The sequence below is a fragment of the Myotis yumanensis genome, unplaced genomic scaffold, assembly GCF_028538775.1.
Source record: "Myotis yumanensis isolate MYYU_CA2020_CCGP unplaced genomic scaffold, mMyoYum1.0.hap1 SCAF_6, whole genome shotgun sequence".
In the NCBI taxonomy this organism is placed as follows: domain Eukaryota; kingdom Metazoa; phylum Chordata; class Mammalia; order Chiroptera; family Vespertilionidae; genus Myotis; species Myotis yumanensis.
The window spans coordinates 23,989,512-24,015,545 of NW_027223757.1; the positions used below are offsets into that span (position 1 = coordinate 23,989,512).

The 26,034-nt window shown below is 39.9% G+C and overlaps 1 protein-coding gene across 4 annotated transcripts in view; it reads left to right on the forward strand.

Annotated features, from left to right (window-relative positions):
* The window catches only part of PDE7B (phosphodiesterase 7B), a 274,149-nt gene that overhangs the window by 239,983 nt on the left and 8,132 nt on the right, over positions 1 to 26,034 (forward strand). For all 4 annotated transcript variants that reach the window (XM_070417744.1, XM_070417745.1, XM_070417743.1 and 1 more), the window contains 6 exons: positions 488 to 583; positions 2,597 to 2,697; positions 4,281 to 4,412; positions 17,963 to 18,054; positions 20,479 to 20,623; positions 22,573 to 22,669. In XM_070417744.1, coding sequence (XP_070273845.1) covers positions 488 to 583; positions 2,597 to 2,697; positions 4,281 to 4,412; positions 17,963 to 18,054; positions 20,479 to 20,623; positions 22,573 to 22,669 — 663 coding nt within the window. The remainder of the gene's footprint in view (positions 1 to 487; positions 584 to 2,596; positions 2,698 to 4,280; positions 4,413 to 17,962; positions 18,055 to 20,478; positions 20,624 to 22,572; positions 22,670 to 26,034) is intronic.

A 26,034-nucleotide genomic window follows, 5' to 3' on the forward strand; every position in this document is an offset into this window, starting at 1 on the left:
ATTTAAGACATCCAGTCGTCTTCTTGGCCCATTTCACAGTCTTTCATAAATTCTATGATACTTTTAAAATTCAAAATCATGATTCTTTAGTAAATAATATTCCTTCAATATTTACATGTTATTGTAGCTTCAAATTTGCATCTTTGCCAGCTTGAGTTATAAAATGTTTCAAGGTAAGTATAATCTTGATTGATACCTAAGTAGGCAGATTCCTTATATAACTCCTTTTAACTCTTAATATTGCTAATAATTCATTGCCTTTGGTATAGGGAGACAATCTGAACTAATTTTCTTTGTATGATAAGAGAAAACCTAGGACCAGATCATAGTAATGATATCCTTTATACTTAAATAATTTCAAATTTAAAGGGGAAAATAAATGATCCTATTAGAGACCTTTCATCACAGAAACTGTGGATCCTATTGTCAATCTTGATAATTTAATGGTAATGAAAAGGAGTTAAAACTGGTGACTGTTTTCCTCCAGGAAACAGCCTGGTAACACTGCTGTGCCACCTCTTCAACACCCATGGACTCATTCACCATTTCAAGTTAGATATGGTGACCTTACACAGGTTTTTAGGTAAGTCTCTTTTTTCTTTCATATTCCTACCTCCTTTGCCATGAATAATGGCAGTCCACAATAAACTAGCAGGAACCCTAGCATGGTAGCTGAAGACCTTAAATTAATCTCAAATTATCTCATCTTAATTTTAAAATATGGTTTACCCATTTAAATCACTGAAAAAAATGTTTATTTGGTTAGTTATGTTTACAGTAGATAAAGGCTATACAGAGAAAACCAATAAGAGCAGGAACCCGTCAAAGAAGTTACTGATCTGTTCACATGTCAATAAAACTCCAGTAAGGCATGCCTCAAAGAATCCCAATCTGGACATGAGTTGTTGAATATCTTCAATAGACATTTTTTTTAGTAATAAGAACTACCATTTATGTAGTAGTATGTTATTTCTAATCATTTCAACAACCCTGCAAGTTGGGCATTATCCCCACCACTTGGCCCACAGTTAAGGAGACGTCCAAAGTGGTCTTGTACCTTGCTCAAGGTCAACAACTTATCATTGGCAGAGCCGCAATCTAAACCCAGGCTCTCTGACTTGAAAGACCACCATCCTTCCCCTTAACTCCACCATCACTCTCTGTCCAAAACAGCCCCAGTCTTATTTGACTTTACGTGCATCCTTATTTATCTGCCAGTGAATTATCTAGGGCACATTTTTAATCACCACATAACTTTCTGCTGCCACTTAGCATGTTTCTGGCTTCCGTGCTTTGAATTTGAAAGCTGACTTGATGCCATCAATAGTAAAATAGCAGTGAAAATGATAGCAACAGTAGCAGCAACCAGGCTTATATGGTGCTCACATATGCTGGGAACTCTTCTAAGGACTTGCATATATTAACACTTGCCATAGTCCTTTGAGATTGGAGTCATTGTTATTCCCATTTTATAGAGAAGGAAACTGAGGATCCTTGTGGTTAAGTCACTTGCCTGATACAAATAATAATGATAGGGGCAGAATTCAAATATAAGTGTAAAATAAACCTGCTGAATAAAAGGTATATGTGAAATTTTTGAAAGCAGCCACAACATGGATCAGTTTCAGAAATACAAATAACCTCAGGCAATTGAAGTTAGATTGCTTGAGCAAAGTAATGGCCACGAATAAGGCCAAATAGTTTTGATTTGTCTAGAGAAGGCGAATGCAGATACTTTGGGCATGTGTATGCACTCAGAGTACATGTAAAGAATGCAAAGACTTGATGACAAAAATAACACCAGAATCCAGAGCCAAACTCACAGCATGGGCTGACAAAATATGACCACACTTGCAAACCTGGATATTCTATACACACTGGTTATATTGCATCCTAAGCATTGCCTTGGTCATTAGTTGAAGCAGGCTAGTGGCTTCTCTAAATAGCAAATTAAAATTGCCTTGCTTATGTCTCTACTTGATTCCAAGAGCACTCTGGTCTTTAAATTGGAAGGGCATGAAAGATGATAACTATTCTGAATGAGGCAGAAATAAAGCCAAGGAGTCCTCAGTTGGATCAACACAGTAAATAGAAAATCTGCCTGAAGAAGCCCCAAATTTGCTGTGGTCAGTATTTGTTACTCAAGTGGTAGACCCATCTTTGGATCTCAGGAGTCTGATGCTACCTACTGGGGCTGTTTAAAAGGAAACCTCTCTTACGACATAATATTCATAAATGGCAGCAAAATTAAATAATTAAACTATAGTGTGAAGTAAAGTTGTTCGTTTCCTACATATTTATTTTTCCTATGAATGAAAGCCTTCATGAATGCCAGAGAGGGGTGATTAATGAAGGTGGTGAGGGTTCCCAAGGGCCTCACAAATCCTTTCAACCTTTTCCCCATCTGCCTTCCCCCTTCTCGCCACTAAAAGCAGCTCAGTAGAACTGTGAAACTCCCGAGCCATGTTCATTTTTAAAGAATCCCTCGGGTGCACATTTTGGAGACACTAATATTTTTAAGCCAAAGGGACCCTTAATAAATCTGAGGTCTTCCTGTTTTGGTTTTAACTGACTGAGATATCTGTTTACCTCCTAGTCATGGTTCAAGAAGATTACCACAGCCAAAACCCATACCACAACGCTGTCCATGCAGCCGATGTCACCCAGGCCATGCACTGCTACCTGAAGGAGCCAAAGGTAAGGCCAGACCCGGCTGCCTCCTCAGCCATCTGCAAGTGCCAAGTCAGAATAGCTGTTATGGGTCCTTTATAACACAAATACAAATTGTTTAGATTCCAGTTCCAATATCAACTCTGATAATCATGCAATACTCATGAAAGAGGATGTAAATTTTCCGAGGTTTCCTCAGATAGCTTGTATGAAAGGCTGCATTAGGACCAAAAAAAATCCTCCCCATGATAGTCTGCATCTTATGTATCTTCAACAGTCCCAGGAACTAGCCGTTTTGCCTTGAATCTTTGCTACAAATGGTACCAGCATTGACGTTTTCTGGGAAAGGTCCCCCACCTCATGGTTGTTGATGGACAAATAGAATCAAAACTCCTCAAGGCTCAAACTCCACTTCCTACTAAGGCAACTGAATATCCTGATTCAGGCCCAAGAAAATGAGTGAATGTCACAGACCTCTTAGCAAGCATGCTCTGATGTCATCAACCAATCCAAAATTAAAAACATGAGAATAGTGCTTGTTACTACAAACCGAGGCATTTCTTAGTCGTATGAAGTTGGTATAACATAGAGGATGAATTTCTTAAGGTTTTTGAAAATAAAATCCCAGTCCAAGACTCTGTTCAGTTCAATCAGTTTTAACATCAACCACCGACTATGCAGATGCCAAACAAACTTTCCCAAGACAAAACTGGGTAAATGCCTCATCCGTATAAAATAGCCCGAAGACATTAAAGGCTTTCTTTTTTAATCTCTAGGTAGCCTGAAAGTTATATATTTAAAGTTAGTGTTAGATTCCCATTCCCCTGCTTGTTTTCCTAGCTAACAGAGAGAGAGAAAGAGAGAGAGAGAGAGATTCTCACATACCCACACACTCCACTATTACACATTGAATAAATATGCAAATTTTGCAATTCATTTTTTAATGTGTTTTTATTGATTTCAAAAAGAGGAAGAGAGGGAGAGAGAGAGAAACATTGATGAGAGAGAAACATTGATTGGCTGCCTCCTGCAAGTTCCCTACTGGGGATTGAGCCCACAACCCAGGCATGTGCCCTAACCAAGAATCAAACCAGGCAACCTCTTGATGCATAAGACAATGTCCAACCAACTGAGCCACATGTGCTGGGCATTCAGTGCACTCTGAATTTCATATTCAAAGGGTGGCAATGATATAGTGGATGGTTGAAATATACAAATTATTTTTTTATGTGTCCATCATTTTGGTTTTAATGTATTACTTCATTTGTAGTTTTCTCTGGAGCAAAGCTGATTTCAGGCTCTGACTTCTTACCCACAGACAGGCAACAACACTGCAACAATAAAAGGAAACAGAGTGGCAGTAGGAAATGGAGGGTACCTGAATGGTCTACACAATTTGACTTGCTCAGTTACTTTCTGCACAGTCCTTTCTTTTTTCTTGCAATTCCATGTGACTCTCACCTCACTGACTGCTTCAGAGGATAGAAGTCTGGAGGATGAAAGGCCTGGACAGCTTTGTGATGCTTCATTCAGTATGATTTAGCCAAAACAAATGGTAACCTATTTGTGAAAACATACCCTTTGACCTCCCAATTTGACTTTCTTAACAGCTCGCCAGCTTCCTCACACCTCTGGACATCATGCTTGGACTGTTGGCTGCAGCAGCCCACGATGTTGACCATCCAGGGGTGAACCAGCCGTTTTTGATCAAAACTAACCACCACCTTGCCAACCTGTATCAGGTAGGAGAGCTCAACACTGGACCAGGCACAGAATGGCCAGCTGCCTTAGACCCAGTCCTAGAGCCTTACTCTCACCCTTGGAGATGGCTTCGTTCAGGGTCAGCCACAATGATGACCACAGCCAAAGAGCATGGGTTTGAAATAGGTCCAGGATATCCCCCCAAAAGGATTAAATTGGTTTACAAGGATCTACAAGGAATTCAATTTGCTCTGAAGCAGATTTGAAATTATTAGAAGTCAAGCAGGATCCTTACTCTCTGATGGTCTGAGAGTATCTGTGTCCCTGGGAATTATCTCATATATCATGGCTAATTGAAGCTCATCTTTGTAGGACTTCTATAAATGATACTGCTCAGGTGCAACCCTAATTCAGACGTATGTCTCTAGGGCCATCTCTGTGCTTTATAGGCCTCTGAGTTAGAGGTATTTTATCAAAGACAATAGACATTGTTTTAAAAAAAAATAGTTCAGCAGCATGAGAAGATTGGCCAGGAGAATTTTCACCCCTTGATACTGTTTCAGATATTAAGCCATATGTCATAAATGAATTATCCCCAGAGTTTTCAGCAGGATTCTTTGGAGACCTTTGGTTGTCGTTCACAAAATCATTACATGCAAGAGAATTATTGATCTCAATTTTAGTAGAGCTTTTGTAAAAAATTTAGTGCTGAAAGAATTCCTGGCAGATCCCTCCCATAAAACAGCTTCCTTCTACAAGATGTTGCAGCTTAAGAATGCATTTATTGCCGAAACCGGTTTGGCTCGGTGGATAGAGCGTCGGCCTGTGGACTGAAGGGTCCCGGGTTCGATTCCGGTCAAAGGGCATGTACCTTGGTTGCGGGCATATCCCCAGTGGGAGATGTGCAGGAGGCAGCTGGTCGATGTTTCTCTCTCATCGATGTTTCTAACTCTCTATCTCTCTCCCTTCCTCTCTGTAAAAAATCAATAAAATATATATTTAAAAAAAAAAAAAAAAAAGAATGCATTTATTTCCAACAAAGCACAACTGGAACATTTTCAAAAGCCTTTCCCATCCAGTTGATTTGCTTTGGGCATAGGGAGAAACTGGTATTCCAAGGTTTATGGCTCCATCTGGTATGTATTTTAGCATTGGGCTTCCCTGGGCTGTCAGCCAGCACCCGGAGCTGGGATAGATACGGTCATAGAGAAGGGACAGGATGACAGAACTAAGAAAGTCTTTTGATGATAAACTAAAAACTAAAAGAAAAAGAAGGAAAGAAAGAAAGGAAGAAAGAAAGAAAGAAAGAAAGAAAGAAAGAAAGAAAGAAAGAAAGAAAGAAAGAAAGGAAGGAAGGAAGGAAGGAAGGAAGGAAGGAAGGAAGGAAGAAAGAAAGAAAGAAAGAAAGAAAGAAAGAAAGAAAGAAAGAAAGAAAGAAAAGGGAGAAAAGGGAGAAAAGAGAGAAAGAGAAATCAATCAATGCAATTGGCTACTTAATCCATTCCCAAATAATCTAAATGCTTATATAACTTCAATTTCTCATCATCAAGTAAATTATATCAATGGGAGTTTGAGAGTATTACTGCTATTGGGTAATTTATACATAAAAATTAGGTTCATCATACTGTACTTTGGCATGTAGTAAGTATATATAAAACACATAATGAATTCACATTTAGATAGAAGTCAGAAATATACCAGATATTAAAGACATAAAAACAAGAAAGTAAGTGTAGATTTCATCAATAATGAAGAATTAAGTATCCACTGCTAATTAACAAAAATAGATTCTCAAAAGCAAGATACTCTATCTTCTTAGGATACTAAAAAATGTTCTCAAAAAAATGGATTCCTTCCTCAAACCTTTGAAGTGCAGTTTTAATAATTTTTATTAACATTCCAATACAACCAAATTCTCCAGCCTTTTCAATACAACATATAGTTTTGTATATTTTTCATCAGCAACTATTGCCTATATTTGATGATATACTGGGATCTAGACATACAAACATGAATAATATATAATCTCTGCCCTCAAACATTTGTTCAAACTCTGATGTGCAAAATCCAAGAAAACGTAATCACAATTTGAGAAAGGTTGGAGGAATTAGCTAAAGGTATGCATTTAGATACAACTTTTTTTAAAGTCTTTGAAGAGTAAATGCCTGTGTTGTTCTTCACATCCAAAGATATTACTATAATCAAGTGAGTTATTATTTTTTTTCTAGCAGTGAATTTATCAGCATCTAATCTTTGATAGAACAGGAAAAGGCCCTTTTGACAATGACTAGAGAGAAATTTGGATACAGGACTCAAAAACCACATTCAAGATACTGTCTTCATCAGTCTCTTGCTCGACTGGTCTTAGGACCTCTTGAAGGCTAGAGATCTATGTCTTTATGTTATAGAAACAATGCTGAAGGCAAACCAGTATTATAAAATTACTTCCAATATGAAACTTTTATCAGCCAAATGAGATTTCAATTCTACCCCCAAAATTGATGCTGCCTTTAATATTTGGCTATATACCATTGTTGACTATCTGAAGGAACTCCCAAAAGATAAATTCCCTGTTAAATTCAGTTTTAAAAAGTATGTAACTGACCTTTATTCAACACTCACTATGATTCAAATGCTGTGCTAAATGCTTTTTATGTATTATATTATTTAATCTTCACAGTAGCCCAGTTAGGTGGGTACTATTATTATACCTATTTTACAGAAAGGTGAAAATTGATACTTAGGAAAGATCAAGTATTTTTCCTAAAAATAAACAGCTAATTAATGACAAAGCTAGGATTGGAACGCAAGTCTTTTGTCTCCAGAGCCGAAGTGCCTACACACTATACATGCTGCCTCTAAAACTCATATAAATTACCTACTATGTGCAGAAAACTAAGAGCTCTCCTCCAGGTCATCCTATTGCAGTGAGGGAGACAAGAGGATTAGAGATCAGTGGCTTAAAGCAGGAGACTTTGCTAAGTACTCTATAGTAGACAGTGAGAGAGTGTGGTGGGAAGACAGTAATTGATTCTACAGATGGTTTCTGAAAGTAAAAAAAAAACTCATGGAGGAAGCATGGTGTAAACTAGCCTTGAAGCACGTGTAACATTTTGAGTAACATTTTGGAAGTCACTAGAGACAGCACAGTCTGGTGTACTTTTGTGATTAAAACCCACAGCTTCATAATAACTGAAAACGGACTGTCCCTATGGCCTTTAGCTGAGCATACTCCTGCCATGAACACACCCTACTCTCAGATCAGTGTCTGATAAATTCCCTGTAGATTAGCTGTACCGAAAAGGACCTGGGTCAGAAAATCCCCACACTGCGCAGGCTGTAGATGAGGAACTGGCATAAGTCTCCAGGTTTTCAATTTCAAGAGGAAAAATCATGGTACATAACATATAAGCTGAGTGAGGCCATTAACAACACATGATATTTAAAAATATTTTGGAATTGTAGCCTTTTAACCTACCAAGGGTCTGTTGGTTGAAACATGAATGAACTTTCAGGAAATCACATGCAGATTTTGAGCATGTACCTATGCACATTTTTCTAGAGAGAGGACCCATCACTTAGACTCATATTTTAAAATGAATTATAGATTCAGAAAATATTAAGAACCATGGTAATGAGTGGAAAATATATTTATGTACACACACTACATATATTATACAATATATTGTGAAATTATACAGAAAAATGCACTCACATTTGGTTAACAAAGATACAATAGAAAGGATGTGCTGGGAATTATGTGGCTTTGAGAACACCCTGTGCATGACTATTACAATCCAGATTTACTATAAATGAGATAAAATGAAAGGACATCCTCTCCATCCTTTTGTTGGCTATGTTCTTTCAGCTCGGATACATAAGATTGTTGCATAATGCCTAGCCTGTGCTTCTGCCCTGAGACAAAGAGAGAGCCAGGGCAGCTGGATGAAGGCTGGGTCAAGGGGCTCTCTCCCATTGTCTGTGTCTGGGCTGGACTCACTAGCTGAACTTCCAACCCAAGTTCAACATGAAGGCCATCAAGGCACTTCCACCTGGCACCTTCCCCATCAGAGTGGAAACAGCCCAGGTGTCCATGGTGGAATGAGAGGGAAAGAGCATGTGAAAGATAGAACCCACAACTTGCCTTCTGTCCCTCTACCCTGTAACCCCACACACACGTGGGCTCAGCCATTGGGCAAAGTAAGTATTAAGTCAGATATGGTATTATTACAATTGCAAAAGAAATCACTTTTAGTTTAATTTAAAATTGAATTCCCTTTGATGGAATCCAACTATGTATTAACTAGTGACAGAGCAACCTAGTGAATAAAATAATTAATAATTGCCAAAACCGGTTTGGCTCAGTGGATAGAGCGTCGGCCTGCGGACTGAAAGGTCCCAGGTTCGATTCCGGTCAAGGGCATGTACCTGGGTTGCGGGCACATCCCCAGTAGGAGATGTGCAGGAGGCAGCTGGTCGATGTTTCTCTCTCATCGATGTTTCTGACTCTCTATCTCTCTCCCTTCCTCTCTGCAAAAAATCAATAAAATATATTTTAAAAAAAATTAATAATTAATTGCTCCATAAAATTTCATGTTTATTACATTTTATATGGTCTTGCAGAAGTTTATAATCATTTTCTTAGTCACTTATCACAAACACTAGGAGGAGGTCAGCATTTTTAACCACTTTTTATTATTTTAATGACTCTGAACCATAAATATAGAGCTGACAGAACTAGAAGTGTTCCTCCCACCTGGTCCTATGGCCTCTTCTCAAACAAGCAACTGCAAAGGTGATGCGTAACTTCACGATCCCTGCAATAGCAAAGCTGTTTGGGCAAATGTTGTGAAAATATTAAAAAGGAGGCTCAACTTTGATTTTCTTCTTGATAAAGTTTCTGCTGTTCATGGCGAGGTGGCTGGTATGTGGCAGGTCCGGCCCTGATCTGAACACGGGCCTGCCCCTTGGACAACAATGAATGTCCAGGCTCCTTGCTCCCAGAGCAGTGACTTTGGCAGGTGTAAGTCGGACAAAAGAGCGGTATCTTCAAACAGGCAGTAAACGTAGCAGTGCTGTGTTTTCTCCAAAGGCCAAGGTCCGTTCCTCTGAGACCTCCTGGGCTGGGACTCGTGCAGCATTGCCAAGGAGACCACTTGGCTTGTTAAGGAAGAGCTCAGCCACTTCATTATCTCCTAGAGTCTTGCTTCTCTGTTTCATGAGCAATTAAAAATGAAAACAGACTATGTTCATGTTTTTCTTCCTGTATCCTCTGGTTTAAAAGAGTAATTAACTCTGACTCCTGTTGAACACCAGACTCAGTTTAGCAACATCATCCTGAGTATTTTAATCAAAGAAAGTGTCCAATAAATAGCCCAGGAATGGCGGGGAGACAGGGCGGGGGAAGGGGCGGGTGGGGAGGGGAGAGAAAGGGTGCAGAGGGGGGCAGGGGAGAGGGACCAACGGTTTCAAGCCACCTTGTACGATAGCAAACCTGCTCTGCCAGATTTCCTTTGACAAATAGACTCTTGATTTAATTTTAAAACCTGTATTGGTGGTTTACTAAATGCTAGATGTGTTTTTATTGGGGAACAAAAGGATTGTTTTTGTTCTCAGAGTGGATAATACTTAAAAATTCAGATACAAAGAAAAATAAAGGTTTTGCTGTAGGGGATTTAAGGGTTTCATTTATTCCAAATTAAAATTCTAATAGGTCTTGTGACAAAAAAGTGGATATTTACTGTTTCAGCTTTAAAGTCAAGATTATTCTTAAAACTACAAATAGGAAGGTTTGCAACGCTAGAACAAATTGTCCCTGGGATAAGGTGAAATTGCTGAGGTGATGCTCTTACGGGTAGACAGATGTGGTACCCTAGGTGGGAGTCCAAAACAGTTCCAAATTTCAACAGAATGGCATCATCGCATCCTGTGCTCAGATATCCATGGGCATTTCTGATTATTTTCTTCTTTAATTCAAACCTACCTTTTACTGATACTGTTCTCTGAGCCACTGTGAAAGCAGGTGAGCCGATAGGAGCAGAGCCGCCTCCCTGTGAGTGGACCCAGGTAACTCTGGTTGTTTCCTGTGAGACACCCGTATGATCCAGTCTGCTCCCCCCAGCCTCTCCCCTAGTGCAGGACACCACCAGCATTGTCTTGTCTACATTCAGGCTGACGTGGCTCCAACCTTTCCTCAGCTGAAGCTCAAATCTGACCCATAGGTGCCTACCTCAAACCCCACTGCCCTCAGGATTAAGTCCAAACGTCAGCACAATTTACAAATCCTGTTTTGACCTGACCCTGTTATACTCTCCAGCTTCACTTCCCACCATTACTCAACCATGCCTCTGTGCATCATCCCATCTGAACTTCTCTCCAAGTCCTGAACATATTGCTCATTCCTTTTTCATTCAACAAATGTTCATTGAGTGCTTAACACATGCCAGGTGCTGGGAATACAGGAGATGAACAGAACAAATGAAAATCCCTGCTTTCTACTAGGGGAAAGAGAAAATAGCTAAGTAAAGTATGTAGTATAGATAGGGTTCCTCTTACTTATAGGTCTGCAACATGTGCTCTTCCTTCTGCCTATTTTAATGAAATATATTCCCTCTCCATGGCCTGAACTCTTTGACTGCTCTCTAACTCACTTATTCCTTCTTTTTTTTTATTTTAATATTTTTTTTATTGATTAAGATATTACATATGTGTCCTTATACCCACGTTACCCCCTACCCCCCCCCCGCTCATGCCCTCACCCCCCCCCCCCGTTGTCCGTGTCCATTGGTTAGACCTATATGCTTGCATGTAAGTCCTTTGATTGATCTTTCCCCCTTACCCCCACCCTCCCCTACCTTCCCTCCAAGGCCCGACAGTCCAATCAATGCCTCTCCGTCTCTGGATCCGTCCTTGTTCATCAGTTTATGTTGTTCATTATATTCCACAAATGAGTGAGATCATGTGGTATTTATCCTTCTCTGACTGGCTTATTTCACTTAGCATAATGCACTCTAGTTCCATCCATGCTGTGGCAAATGGTAAGAGTTCCTTTTTCTTCTTCCTCTTCTTAAAGAATACCTTTCAGCATTTCATATAATGCTGGTTTAGTGGTGATGAACTCCTTTAGCTTTTTCTTATCTGTGAAGCTCTTTATCTGACCTTCAATTCTGAATGATAGCTTTGCTGGATAAAGTAATCTTGGTTGTAGGTTCTTGCTATTCATCACTTTGAATATTTCTTGCCACTCTCTTCTGGCCTGCATGGTTTCTGTTGAGAAATCAGCTGACAGTCGTATGGGTACTCCCTTGTAGGTAACTGACTTTTTTTCTCTTGCTGCTTTTAAGATTCTCTCTTTGTCTTTTGCTCTTGACATTTTAATTATGATGTGTCTTGGTGTGGTCCTCTTTGGATTCCTTTTGTTTGGGGTTCTCTGCGCTTCCTGGACTTGGAAGTCTATTTCTTTCACCAGGTAGGGGAAGTTTTCTGTCATTATTTCTTCAAATAGGTTTTCAATATCTTGCCCTCTCTCTTCTTCTGATACCCCTATAATTCTGATGTTGGTACGCTTGAAGTTGTTCCAGAGGCTCCTTACACTATCTTTGTATTTTTGGATTCTTTTTTCATTTTGCTTTTCCGGTTGGGTGTTTTTTGCTTCTTCGTATTTCAAATCTTTGACTTGATTCTTGCGATCCTCTGGTCTGCTGTTGGGGGTCTGTATAATATTCTTTATTTCAGTCAGTGTATGCTTAATTTCTAGTTGGTCCTTTATCACATCATCGAGGGTCTCACTAGATTTCTTGAGGATCTCACTACATTTATCGGCGGTTTCCATAAAATTCTTGAAAAATCTTAGAAACATGGTTTTGAACTCTATATCCAGTCATTTGCTGTCCTCCATTTCTGTCATTTGTGACCTGTTTCTTTGTCTTCGCATTTTGTCTGCTTCCCTCTGCACTTTACTTTCGTAGCTCCTCTGAGTCTGTGTGCTCTTCTCTTTCCTTCTAGTTGTAGAATTTCCACTCAGCCAGCCTTCCTGTGGTTCTGGATGGTGACCGTTCTGTCTTTTAGTTGTATTTTTGAAGTTGTTGTCGGAGGCAGCAATTTCCGGTGTTTACCTATGCCGCCATCTTGGTTTTCCCTCACTTATTCCTTCTATCTCAACTTGGACATATCTTCCTCCTAAAAGATATTTCTTTCAATGTCCATCTTCCATGTCCCTCCTATACAATTTCACAGCCTTCTATTTCTTCCTCTATCAGTGTTTTCTCTCAAACCTGCCACTGCCTGATTCGATGTCCACATCCCCTTAGTCTGCAAGCTCCTGAACACCCACTTATCACTGTTGTATCCTCAGAATCCAGCAGGTTTCTGGTGTCCAGTGATCACCAGAGATTTGTTCGATGAGTAACTAGGTGGGTAGATGTCTGGACCCATGAACACACTGGACACATCCAGCAAGAAAGACAGAACCTGAGTAACACTGAGAGATGGGGACTATTGGCAACAGCGAGTACACACGGAGACCAGGGTGGAAACCTGACAAGCAAAGGTACGAGCACGCAGACCAGGGAGACCACCGAGGCATGCACCTGCACTGTCCACTTAGTAGCTACTCCTGCTGCTTGTTACATTCTTGCTACCCTACCTCAAAGGTCCAGCATAAAGAATGAGAAGCATTGATTGAAAAATTCCTTATAATTATTTTCTTACTTTAGATCTTACTAGAGGCCCGATGCATGAAATTCGTACAAGAGTAGGCCTTCCTTCCCCCAGCTGCCAGCACCGGCTTGCCTCTGGCACCCGGGACCCGGGCTTCCCTCCGGCCCCAGTTTTGTCCAGAATGACGTCCAGAATGATGTCTGGTCTAATTAGCATATTACCCTTTTATTATTATAGATAATTGACAAATCTATCTGATATATGTTATTTCTGGAGTCATTTACCTGTTCCTAATTGTCTATGAATGAGTAGTAGGAGAGTGCTTATTGCTGTAATTTTAAAATCTCTTAGGCTTTTACTTAAGTCTAAGGATTTCATAACAAAAGATCCCAAGTCTGGCTTCTATCAGCTATTGACCAAAATTTTAACAGAACTCTTTTTCTTTTAGCAGTTACTTAAACTTTTGCAGCTACTGGCCTTTCGGGTTTCGGAAATTATTTATTCAGTATCCACTCAACAAATATTTACTTTTTAAATGGCACTGTGCCACATACTGGGGCACAGAGATGAATAAGATACACTCCCTGCTCTCAATGGCAATTATGTATGGCAGCCGGTCTCCGACAAGGCATGTGTGCCCATGGGGATACTCACAGACTTCCTAAGGGGGCATGGGCATGAATAGTGCTAACAGAATCCATTTTCAGGTCCTTAAACTGACCTGCCAGGAATGTGCTTGCAGGGCAGTCAAACCAGTCCTACTTTTCCACTCCTTTTCCAATCACCCTGTCCCCACTTTACAGAAGACAAAGCTCTTACCCATGATGCATGTTGCATATTGCTCCAGTTCTGCCAATATCACATACTACCTCCATGTGAAAAAAAAAACAAGGGAACAATGAAAATATTAAAGGAAGTCTCCTATGACTGAGGTGCTATAACTCTCCCAGACTTCTCATAAGTAGATGCATCTCTAATACATTTTTATTCTTAAGCAAATTATTTTTTTCACATTTGTAATATAAGTGTATTTTGATCAGTTAGTTACTAATAATTATTGTATTATAAAATGCAAGCTGGAAAAACATTTACTACTTAGAGACTGATGTTAAGAAAATTAGTTCAGTTAAAATTTCAATGCATATACTTATTTTTGTTGCAGAGAAATGTTTATAGGGTGACAATAAAACAATTTCACACATAAAATGTTTTATATTACTACATAAAATAAAATTCTATGGGAAAATAGAGTGGAAATATAAATTCTAGAGGGAAAAGAATCAATTTATAATTTTCGACTAAAAGAATAAATTATTCATGTGTTTTTTTCTGTGCGTGATGAATGGGCATTAAATGCCATTGGTTTTTAGATTCCCTTAGATATATTTAATATATAAAAGAATGTTATGACTTTACATTAAAATTCAATATTTACAAATATACAGAACATTACATCTTTTGTTACCATGGAAATTTGAGATTTTAGGTATCAATACTTTTAACAATAAAGTTTTTTTAAATAAAAAAATATTTTATAAAACAAAATATAGAAAAACAGCTAAAAATAATAATAAATAATAAATTAAAGGAAATAAAAAGTATAAGGAAAGCATCATTTTTAAAAATTATTTTCAAGAGTAAATGAAGAAACCTGTGAAGATCACTGACACATGAGAGCAAGGCCAGGGAACAAAGTTGTTACAAAGTCTTTTAGGCACTGAATAGAAAGAAGCTTGGATTGGGGTGTGGAGATAGAAGAGGGAGCTGTCAGTTCTCTTTGGAGAACCAGGAAGGTCTTCCCTAACAAATGGTAATGGTTTATCTCAAAAAAGAGAAATGTGTGGCTTGGCTGGTGTGGCTCAGTGGGTGAGCATCGGCCCAGGAACCTACTGAAGTTAGTGAGCTCCTGAGGGCAGCAATTTTGTCATTAATCTTTGGATCCCCTGGGCCTGCCATAGCACCTGGCATAATAGTGGCACTCAATACATATTAATGTTTCAACCATTGATTAGGGACACAGTAGGAAATTCTGTCAGATAAACAAGTCACATTCTGGCAGCTTAGGGAGTGTGGACTGAAGGAAGCACTGCAACGAAAGAAAGGGGTAGACTTAAGTGATGTCATGTTGGAAGAACCAACAGGTCTCAGAGACTGATGGGATGTGAGGACTGAGCGTGGCTGGAAGATGAGTTCTCCCCCAATACAACCGAAATCTACTCAACTCCTCACATTCAAACTGCAGGGTTTTTCACAATGAAACCAAATTTGGAGGGAAAGATTCCAGGCTGGATTTACAAACTAACATCTAATTAAAACAAGCAACCATGGACTTTTGAAGCAGCGACTATACATTATTTTTGGAGAAGTAAGCATCACTACAGGCATTCTCCAGTTTGTAAATTACCGGCTTCTGAATGTTTGGATGTGGCCCCACAGAGGAAATTCTTGGGAGGCAGCTAGGTGTGTGTGCAAAGCTTAGGTCTCGACAACTGGCATGCCTGGGTTTAAGGCCTTCCTCAGCCCCTCACTAGCTATGCAAACTCTCAGAGAAACCTGAAACTGTATTACCTATGAGTGAATGATGAAAATAGTAGAATTATGTAAAGATTAAATGAGATCATGTAAACTGGGTGCTTCATAATTGATAGTTCCGCTTCCCTGTGCTGCCCTTCTTTTCATATTCTCTAGGATCCACTGAAGTACCCCAACTTCCAAAACAGTTCTAGCCAAAACATACTTTTATTTATAGTGACTGCCCCAGAAAGGTTGTTTATAATCGAGTACTCCATTGTCTTTTATTCTGTGCCAGCTTCCAGGCCCACTCAATTTCTTTCCATCTCCCTGGTGCTCATCTCCAAATATGGTTTCGCCAGCAAATTTCCAAGTATCCTGTTATTCTGTCTTTGAAAAGATTATTAATGAAGATGTTAAATCAGGCTGACATAAATAACAATGCTTAAAGCAATCCTCCGGACACTTTTGTTCTACTCATCAGAGATATAGTGTCATTTATCATTAGGTCTTGTTACAGTTTTCCAGCCCCTTAAAAACTCACACGAAGACACTCATTTCACTTGAATTAATCTTGCAAGTGACCGCTCATGAGTTACGGAATTATATGTCACCACAAGATAGAACATCTGTTACATCACACTAACCTATCACTTTCTTCCCTCATAAATCTTGACGGTCAAAACAAATTAGTCTAGCATGTTATTTCTAATAAACAGTCTCTTTTGTTGTGTGTGGCTCATGCCCAAAAGGAGATAATAGACCAGTTGATAAAAGTAACAAAATCTCATCACCGGTTCCAACATAGTCAAGTGATAAATAACGAATAATGACTCTTTGGCAAGGAGAGGAATGAATAGCAATAAAAGAGCCCATACAGAAGGTCAGTATCATACTGTGCCTCATGGAACTAAATTCTACAGAGTCCCGGAGAGAAATTGCTGTCTGGGTTCAGAACCAAATATAGTGGCAGTTTTCTTGAACTTGCTTTTTCCTAATAGATCCTTGGTTGTGTTACTCACAGAGGTTCTCTTTTCTCACTTCCTGAAAAAGTTGAGCATTATATGGGTGGCTCCTTTATAGCAGCAGGAGGCATAATGATGGAATATTTTCCTCTCTCTCTCCATTTAGTCTCCATGTTGTTTTATTTGCTTCTTTCCCCTCACCTTTTCATTTCATTGTGACACAATAACACAATATAAAATTTACCATGTTAACCGTCTTAAGTGTGCATTTACATTGCTGTGCAATTGCCACCACCATCCCTCCCTAGAACTCTTTATATCTTGCAAAACTGAAGCTGTGCACCCATTAAATAATAACTCCCTATTCCCCCAGGCCCTGGAACCACCATTCTTTCTATCTTCACTAATGTAACTACTCTAAGTACCTCATAGAAGCAGAATCATGTAATTTCTCCTCACTTTTAATGAATGCTACCTTCCTGTATTTTTTCTAAGTTGTATAACCCCCACTTGAAACAAAATGGAGAATGAATAAATAGACAAATAAGGAAATAGAGCAAAATTATTTCCAAGGAGCTAGATGAGTCCCATTGTACATGTATACATATCAAGTCAGTAGTAAGGCCATAATGTTTGCTAACTAGAATAAAACACTGGATTGTAAGAAATATTCATTATTTCAATAGTTAATGTTCAGACAAGCAGCATATTTAAGATAACAGTGGGGTCAAAGGAGAGACTGAACATAGTAAAAGTTCCTACAAGGAAAGAAATATCAAGATAATGGAACAAGGAAGCAATTGTAGATTCAAACTGAGAACTAATGGGCTAAGTGCCAAACACTAGGTCATAAAGATTACGGACAGAGCTGTCCCTATCGCAGTGGTTCGCAAACTTTAGTGTACATAGAAATTAATCAGTACAAACCCACCTAACCAAAACTGTATTGACTGGGCCTCAGGAGTCAGAGTATGTCATCAGCTTCCCAAGTGGTTTACAGAGAAGGTTTCTTATGGGTGTTGAGAAACAATGGTGAGTGTAGTAGATCAGAGAGACTGTGAGGCCTGCCTCTATTTGGTTGAGTCGTATAATCTTGGTGTATCTTATGCACATAGCCCCACGGTATCCATTAATACCTATTTGTATCTGCTTCACTTTCTTTCTTCTACATTGAGTGTTGCCTGACCAAACTAGCAAAAACAGTGGCTGAAGCAGGAGTGAATGACACTAGAAACAGACCTTCATTCAGTCCTCCACTATAGGGCCAGCAAGGGCCACTATCCTGTCATCCGTGTAGCCTTGAGAATAGTCCCTATGATTGTTTTATTTTGTGTTGCTTTTTCAGTCTGCCTCTTTGTCATCAAAGAGGGGAAATGCTGGCCTCAGGGAAGCTGTGTTCAGCATGAACGATCAGTATGTAGCTTCTCTCTCGTTTATAGCTTTAATTTTCTCTCTAGAATATGTCTGTGCTGGAGAATCACCACTGGCGATCTACAATTGGCATGCTTCGAGAATCCAGGCTTCTTGCTCACTTGCCAAAGGAAATGACGTAAGTAGTGCAGAGATGAAACACACTGATGTCCACACATAAGAGATAAGCCGCTTTCTCTAGGGCACACTTGAGACCCCCTGGGTTAATGGTAGTGAGCCAGCTCGCTGTGCTTCCTGCCTGCACTCTGCATTGTCCATCAGAGGAGATTCATGTCAGTTACGGCAACCCAGAAACCAGAATCTCTCTGTGAGCTTTGAAAGGGCCTTGGATCGTCTATGACCTAACGTCAGGAAAAGGAGAATAAACAGCTCTCCCCTTTCACACTCTTCAGCATCAACACTCTGCTTTGCCAAATTCCTGTCTTTTATGTTAACAAAATTGTCCTCCTGTGTAGACCCAAATAATAAATATTTATCAAAAAAGAACACAGGAGTTTTCAAGCTAGCTTTAAGACTAGTTCAATGACGTTTGTTTTATAATTGCCAGTCTCAGCGAAAATAAAAGTCAGAAATTTTTTTCTAAAATGCCTTTTGTTAAGTAACTGAGTTGGCCCCAGCAATTTTTTCTCCATCAATTTACGTAGGTCTATGGTATTTTAAACAGAACGGGAAATACTAGTTTCCTGGTCTGCTGTTTGTTAGCCTGAGTAATTAGGCCTAGTCGTACTAAATCCAAGGCCAAGGCCCTTGCCTCGCTGAATGCATGGCCGCAAGGTAGCTGCTGTACTGTCTACCTAGGCCAGCACAAATTCTGATCTGTGAAATTAAAATGCACAGAACCCAAGGTAGCTAAGAGAGAAGTAAATAAATAGACCTCTGTACCCTTCTTTCTGAAGGGCACACAGCTTAAAGTCAGGTTATGTCTCCCCATAAAACAGGCACTATGCTCTGGGCTCCTTGGTTTATTCCTGGCCATCTGATATTATCTCGTGCTGTTTCCTAGCACCCAGAGGAATGTTGAATTTGCAGGAAGAATTTCAGTTCTGATAACTTTTTACTCCCAGAAACTAAAAAGCAATCCTCATGCATGAGATCAAAACTTGTGCCTTTTACTAAAACAATACATTGCAAAGATCAAGGAAATGCAAAAAGAACTAAGAACTAGAACAAGATATCATGTAAGAAGGAGATGAAATAGGAGGTTAGTGGCAGGATCAGCTAAAGAAAGAAAGGAGAATGGAGGGAAGGAGAATGAGGACAAGAAAAAAAAACAAAAAGAAAAAGAGAGGACTTGTCCCGATAATGCCCACATTAATTCTCTGTGTTTCTCAGTTCATATTCATTTCCTAAGATACTCCTACTCATCCCTATGGATTCCAAATAAAAGTACCACATTTTTTATTTCTTTGTGGAATGTCTTTGCTTTTGCTAAAAGAATCATTGGTATGCAATAATATATGTGAAAGGGCTTTATAATGAAATTTATCATCATCATAATCATGATTATTCCTTCTATCCTTGTGTAAATGCTTTAAAATAATTTTTCTGTTTTTAAAAGTAAAGGTTAACTGTACAAACTAAGGAAAGTTCAGAAAAGAATTAGCTTAACCATAAATCTAAAAACTTATAGATTAAGCTACACTAAAAATTAAGACTTCATTTTACCAAAAGACATCATTTTTAAAAAGTAGAAAGACAGGCCATTTTATGGGAGAAAATATTTGCAACACATAATTGCCAAATGACTATTATTGAAAAAATATTTTAAAACTCTCAGAATCAGCAAGCAAAAGGGAGACAACACTATAGAATAACAGAAACTTCACAATAGAAGAAATATCAATGGCAAATAAACACATGGAAATATGTCCTACCTCATTAGTAATCAAGAAAATTCATATTAAAACTATAGGAGTTGCATGACAACTCTCAAATTGACACTTCTGTTTTATTTTCTCTATACCATTTTTTCCTAATATATTGCTTGCCCATCGATTTTTAATGGTGCCTTAATCAACCACTATCATTTTTAAGTTCCAGTATCTCTTTGCAGCCTATCTGGGTTTTTTTCCATTTATCAATCTTTCCATCCCACAGTATCAGTCACTACTATGTCTTCATTATTATTACTGTTATTATGCTCTTCTTTCCCCATTAAAATCTTAATAGTTGAGCTTGTTTCAACTCTATAAAAGCACAACCCAAACTCCTATGATTCTGTGAGTCTTTTTGTCCTCCATAAAGCATACATTTCTACTTTGCTTTCAATTTTTCCACCCATGGGAACCGTGGGAATGTAAAAGCTACCACAACTTTGTTCACCCAAGGTTTCAATCACTCTCTACAGTTCTTGGTCTGAGGGCAGAAGCCATGGTGGGTGAGAAATTCACTCTTGCTCTGTGAGGGACTGGAACTTTGTGTAATAAACAATATCAAAGGCAGGAATGAGATTGCAAGCCACCTGTTGATGACAGAATCAATCACCCTCCTCAAAAGGATTTTCTCTCTGTGTGTGTTTTCTCTTTCATTCTTGTGGATGCAGACAGGATATTGAACAGCAACTGGGCTCCTTGATCTTGGCAACAGACATCAACAGGCAGAATGAATTTTTGACCAGATTGAAAGCTCACCTCCAAAATAAAGACTTAAGACTGGAGGATGTACACGACAGGCACTTTCTGCTTCAGGTAAACAACAACAACAAAGCCATTATTCTTGCTGGGGTAACAACACATGGGGACACGATCAATACTGTTAGCACATTTGAGAAGGAGTATCTCCCATGGTATAAGTTAGAGCAGTGACCTACTTTATGAAAAGCTTTGAGACACATGAAATTTTTAAGTGGTTTCCAAGCAAGCAAAATCTGGGTTTCGTGTCAGTAAGTTGATAATATCTCATTCTTCCTTGTTTGGTAACTGCTTCACCACAAAGTAGCCACCCCTCTGGGCAGTTGCACATCTTGTTGCTTGATGTAAAATTGGCCACTGTGATACCTGTGCAGTTTTAAAAGGCTGTTTCTATAACACAAAAGTATATTACGTTAACTATGGTACAAAAAAAAAATTAAGAAGCAAGTAACCTTCCTTTACCTAAAACCTATTTAATCAAACCCTGCTTTACTTAAAGTCATCACTACCTAAAGTCATATTTTCATCTGAGGCTCAAACATTTTCTCTCTGTGTGTGTTTAGCTAGTCTTAGCATTTTTAGGCACCAATAATTAAATTGTTTCAACTGAATTAATTAAACCATATCAAACCCAACCCTTTCTGTGTCATTCTATGGCAAGAAGCCACTTGCAACATGAGAAAAAGAGGAGGAGTGGACGGCAGAAGTAGAACTCTGAGTTGGTATCAAACCAGTGCCTTCTTGATCTTCCATTTTCTTTTGTCTTCCTTTTGGCACAAAAGACTGAATGGATGGACCCTGGACTCATCTGAATAGACCAACTTTAACCAGGGAGATGGAGCTGCAGGGGGCAGACTGAACTGTGCAGTCTTTTCTGCTCCATGCCTCCATGCTGCCCCCTAGCTGTTCAAAGTGCCCCATCCTTCCCAGGAAATGCTCTCCTGCAGCCCTATATCTTCTTCCTTCCTCTTCCCAAATTAGTCTTCTCTTCCCTGAGTGCCACAAAGATCAACCAGGGTCTGATTTTAGAGACTCAAACCAAGTTGTGAGTAGCTGAAAGATTTGGCCTGAGCACTTGCATTTCAAAGGGAAAGCTAGCTAACACAAATAAATCCCTAAAGGGCAGAATTTGGAGGGGACTCCTGCCCCTTACCTACTCCAACATGTACTGGTGCCCCCATTAGCCAGGAAATAGAGAAGCAACCAAATTTGCAACTTAATATAACCCAGGCTCTCCCAGACTCCAGCACTGTTAGCAGCTCTATAATCCCAGGGAACTGGGTCAAAACAAACAAACCTTGCTGGTGGGCAAGACATACCACAGGAGCCCATCTGGGCTGTGGTCTCTCTGCAGCTGGTGGTAAGGGGCAGAATCTACTTCTCTGGGAACTCAAGGTAATCCTCCTAGGATCAACATCACTGAGAAAGTGACATCCCAGATCCAGGCCAGCTTGAGGCAAACCAAGAGGCCTTGATTTAGTTCTGCAAATAAAACACTCCTAGCTTGATATGACCTAGCTCCCTGGCTGACAGTCTGAGCTTGTTCACACACACAGACACGGGAACATAAATGCAAACACACATCATTTAAGTGATGTATGTGGTTGGCCATTTTGGCCACTGTGAGAGTGAGGTCCAAATGATCTCACTTGAGCCTGGCTGGGGCCCCAGTGGCCTCCCTCCCTGTGAGAGGTGGGGCAGCAGAAGGAACCAGGCCCTGGCTTTCCTTGGCCAGCACACCCCAAGTCTCCTCCAGAAAGCTCCGTGTCCTTGGACGGTGGCTCTTCTCTCCTTCTCACTGCTATAAAGAGGGAATTCTGAATGAAGGGTTTGTGTGTGGTGAAGAAGTGTTGTTTCCTGAAGAGACACGTCAGGGAGGCCCTGTGTGGACATGGGCCTGGCACCACGAGGCACTCTGGCGGGTTGGACAGCCCCCTGGGCTTGGGATGCATTTGCTGCTGAAAGATCACTCTCTGACAGTCTCTGCCTGCCCTGTCACTTCTCAGATTGCCTTGAAGTGTGCTGACATTTGCAACCCCTGCAGAATCTGGGAGATGAGCAAGCAGTGGAGTGAAAGGGTCTGTGAAGAGTTCTACAGGCAAGGTTAGTTGCAAGCCTACAGCTGCGTTTTCACGGCCCCTCCTCCTTTCAGGCATTTGTCCTAATAAAACAGGAAGTGGCTAATCTATCATGACATTTGTTCTTTCATCAACTCTTATTATCCTAACCTTTCTCTAACTCTCTTGCGAACCATCCATTCCTTTTTTGGAAATAATTTCAAAATAAATAACATTGACTTATTACAGAAACAGGTAGTAATGAGGTGCAATAAAAGTGAGTGAGAACGGAATATATATTTTTTTAATGGTTTCCCTCTGTGGATATAAAAATGTGAGGGACAGTTTGATTTTTACCCTGACCTTCATTTTAATGAGCTGAGCTGAGCACAGCCTAAAAGCTAAATGCCGTCTGCGGTCAATGTTTTCCACTCTGACCGAAGGCCTTCACTCCTTTTGTGTTCCTTCCCCTCACTTTCTCAAATAAAGCGAATAATGAAGTAGAACATCGCTGACCAAGAATTAATTTCATCCTCTCACATAGATACATGAAAAGTCAAATGGCCCCAAGTTAGGGTACAATGTTTAAGAGATCAATCTCATTCGGAAATAAGGCACTGAATTTGAGCAGGATCTTGCCGTCGGGTGGGATATCAGCCCTTACACACAGTCTTGCTTCTCCTGGCCCGGTTTCAGTGCTCAGGATGTTTGTTCAGGCACAACAGGGCCCTGATGTTAGTGACGGGATCAGGTGCGAGAGGCTGAGAACAAATAAAGCCCGAAGTGTCCCACATACCAGCTCTGGGGGAGGTCAAGTAGCAACAGTGAGCCTTTTGGAGAAGCCTCCATCTAAAGATGTGTCAGTGACATTGTAATGGCCCCAAAGACAGAAGACAAAGCAGAATGGATGAGGTTGTGTGGGGCCAAAAGGCTCTGCTCACCGCCTCTTTCGCTCAGAGGAAAAGTGCTCACGTGGCTCCCACAATCTGTGTCATTTCACTGCAGTTGGGTGTAAGTGGTTACAAATCAAAAGGTCAGTTCTAGTTGCCCGCGATATAAAATCTCCACTGAGGGAAAAACAAAGGAAAATAGGATGAAATTGGAGCAGAGAGGTTTCAGATTTGATATGATACTTCCTTTACTGTGGGATATAGAAAATATTGGAATAGCATAGTGAGAGGAGGGCTAGGTTCTTCGTTCTTGGAAATCAAACAATGGAAAAGAGAAGAGATTCCACTCTGTCCCTCTTGGTTTTGACTCAATCATGTGCTCCTGTTGTCATTTATTGCAGTTTAACCCCTTCCTTTGCTTAGCTTGCACCCTTATTTGGACTATGAGCACCTCGGGGACCATGTCACCTGGACAGATTGTAAAGTCCACACAGTTGGTGCATCAAAGTTGTTGTCTAAGGGCAGAGTAAATAGGACCAACCAAGAAAAATAATCTGTAAGATCTCTGCCAAAAACTGGTTGTTATTCTCAGAGTATATGCACACGCAGCCTCATAAGAGGAACAATCTAGAACATTTGTTACTCTGATCACTAAAGGTCAGTTTCCATGCCCTTTGCTCTGACATGTCTCTTGGCAGAGAGAGAAGGTAGAGAGGGCATATTGGGTCCTTGTTATTTAATTGCATGTTGGTCTAGCAGAAGTTCAGCCAGTTTAAGAAAAGAAAACAAACTCTTGCCATCCAAACTACACATCCTCCATATTGAATTGATATTTTTAAAATTCTTTATCATTTTGATTAATCCTATCTGGCTTTCAGTTTAGGATTTGGGCTTCCACAGACTGCTAATAGTCCGATCCAAAGTATCTTTAATAACTCGTGGTGTTGAGCAAAAGACAGAGAAAAAGGAAGATGAAATTAGGAAAACAGTGTTAAATTCTGAGAATGGGGGTTAGGATTCTACCCCTTCTCTTAATGCCTTAAGGAAATAGAATCTCTGTCCTGTTGGAAGTACAGATGAGTGTCTTCTCAATCAACCAGATTAGAGTTAGGCAGAGTGAAAGTAGTGGGGGAAAGGCAAGAGAAGAATAAACAGGATTTGATGCCTCAATGTGGAGGGTGAAGGAAAGGGAAAAATCAAAGACGATCCGTCCAAAGTGTCAACATTGGTTGAAGAACCACTATTAACAGAAACAGGAAGGTAAGCAGTAGAACTGGCTTCAGGGGAATTCAATTCAGTATTAAACAGTGGCACACCCTGTCCTCAGAAGGCTATTATCATCCAACTTCCCTGAGCTCCTCAGGTTAAGCCAGAATGATTGCCTCACATGGTTCTTGAGAATCGCCAGGGCACAGACACCAGGGGAGGCACAGCTACAGCCTTAGAGAAAATGAAGGAAATGTGGCATCTCTGAGGTCCTACCTCAGTGGTGAAGTGCAGACACTCTGGAACCTGACTCCCTAGGTTGGAACCCAGGCTCCCCTCTTTACTAACAGTGTGACCTCAGTCAACATACTTCCTTTCCCTGCATCTCAATTTCTTTATCTGTCAAATGGGGATTATAATGAGGTGGTTATGAGGATTTAAATAATTAGTTAATTGTAAGTAATTAATTACATAGGTAAAATAATTAAGTTAATTACATAGGTAAAATGTTTAGGGCAGTGCCTGGCACACTGAGTGAGCACGTATAAAGGTTGTATTTTTAGCTCCTCTAGTTTGGAGGGGCACGTTCATACCTGTAAACCCAGCTAATCTCTGAGGACCAGCTTATCTACTACTTAACCAGATTGTTTTTCCCAATGCAGCAATTACCCACAATTTTTCACCCTCAGGAAGAACCAATAAAAGTATTTTGATAAAGCTTTGCATGAAGCATTTCTCCTTTGGTTTTCTAGCTGACATAGGGATTAAAAAGAACTATCATTCTGACCTTTATACTTTTTTAAACCTTCAGTTATATTAGGTAAAAGTCTAAGGAATGAGAATGAAAGATATCAGACCCTTATTTCTGATAAATTTTGTAGCTGCACACTGAGATGCTCTTCAAATGAGACCTCCTGGTTCCTGGCCTCCATTTCCTACCTACTTATCATTTCTGGTTTTTCAGGTGAAACCAGACAAGGGTCAGGGAGAGTGAAAGGTGGGGGAGAAGCATAAAATCTGTTTCCTTAGCCTGTAACTTAAAGCCAGAACTTGCATTTCAGGTTAGGAATGCCCATTAGTCGTGTCCTTGTTTTCATAGAGCTTGTTCGAAAGTTTATTTTTGTCCCAGAGCACAGCTATTTACAACAAGCCAATTATAAATGGTCATTGACACTCTGATATTTTAAATTTTCACAGAAGCTACCAGAGCAAGACAGGGCAAATGGAAGCAAAAGGCTTCCTAACGATAACAAGGCAGAGAACAGTAATTCACAGAATCACTTTTTCCAAATAGGCTGATAAAACTATCAACACT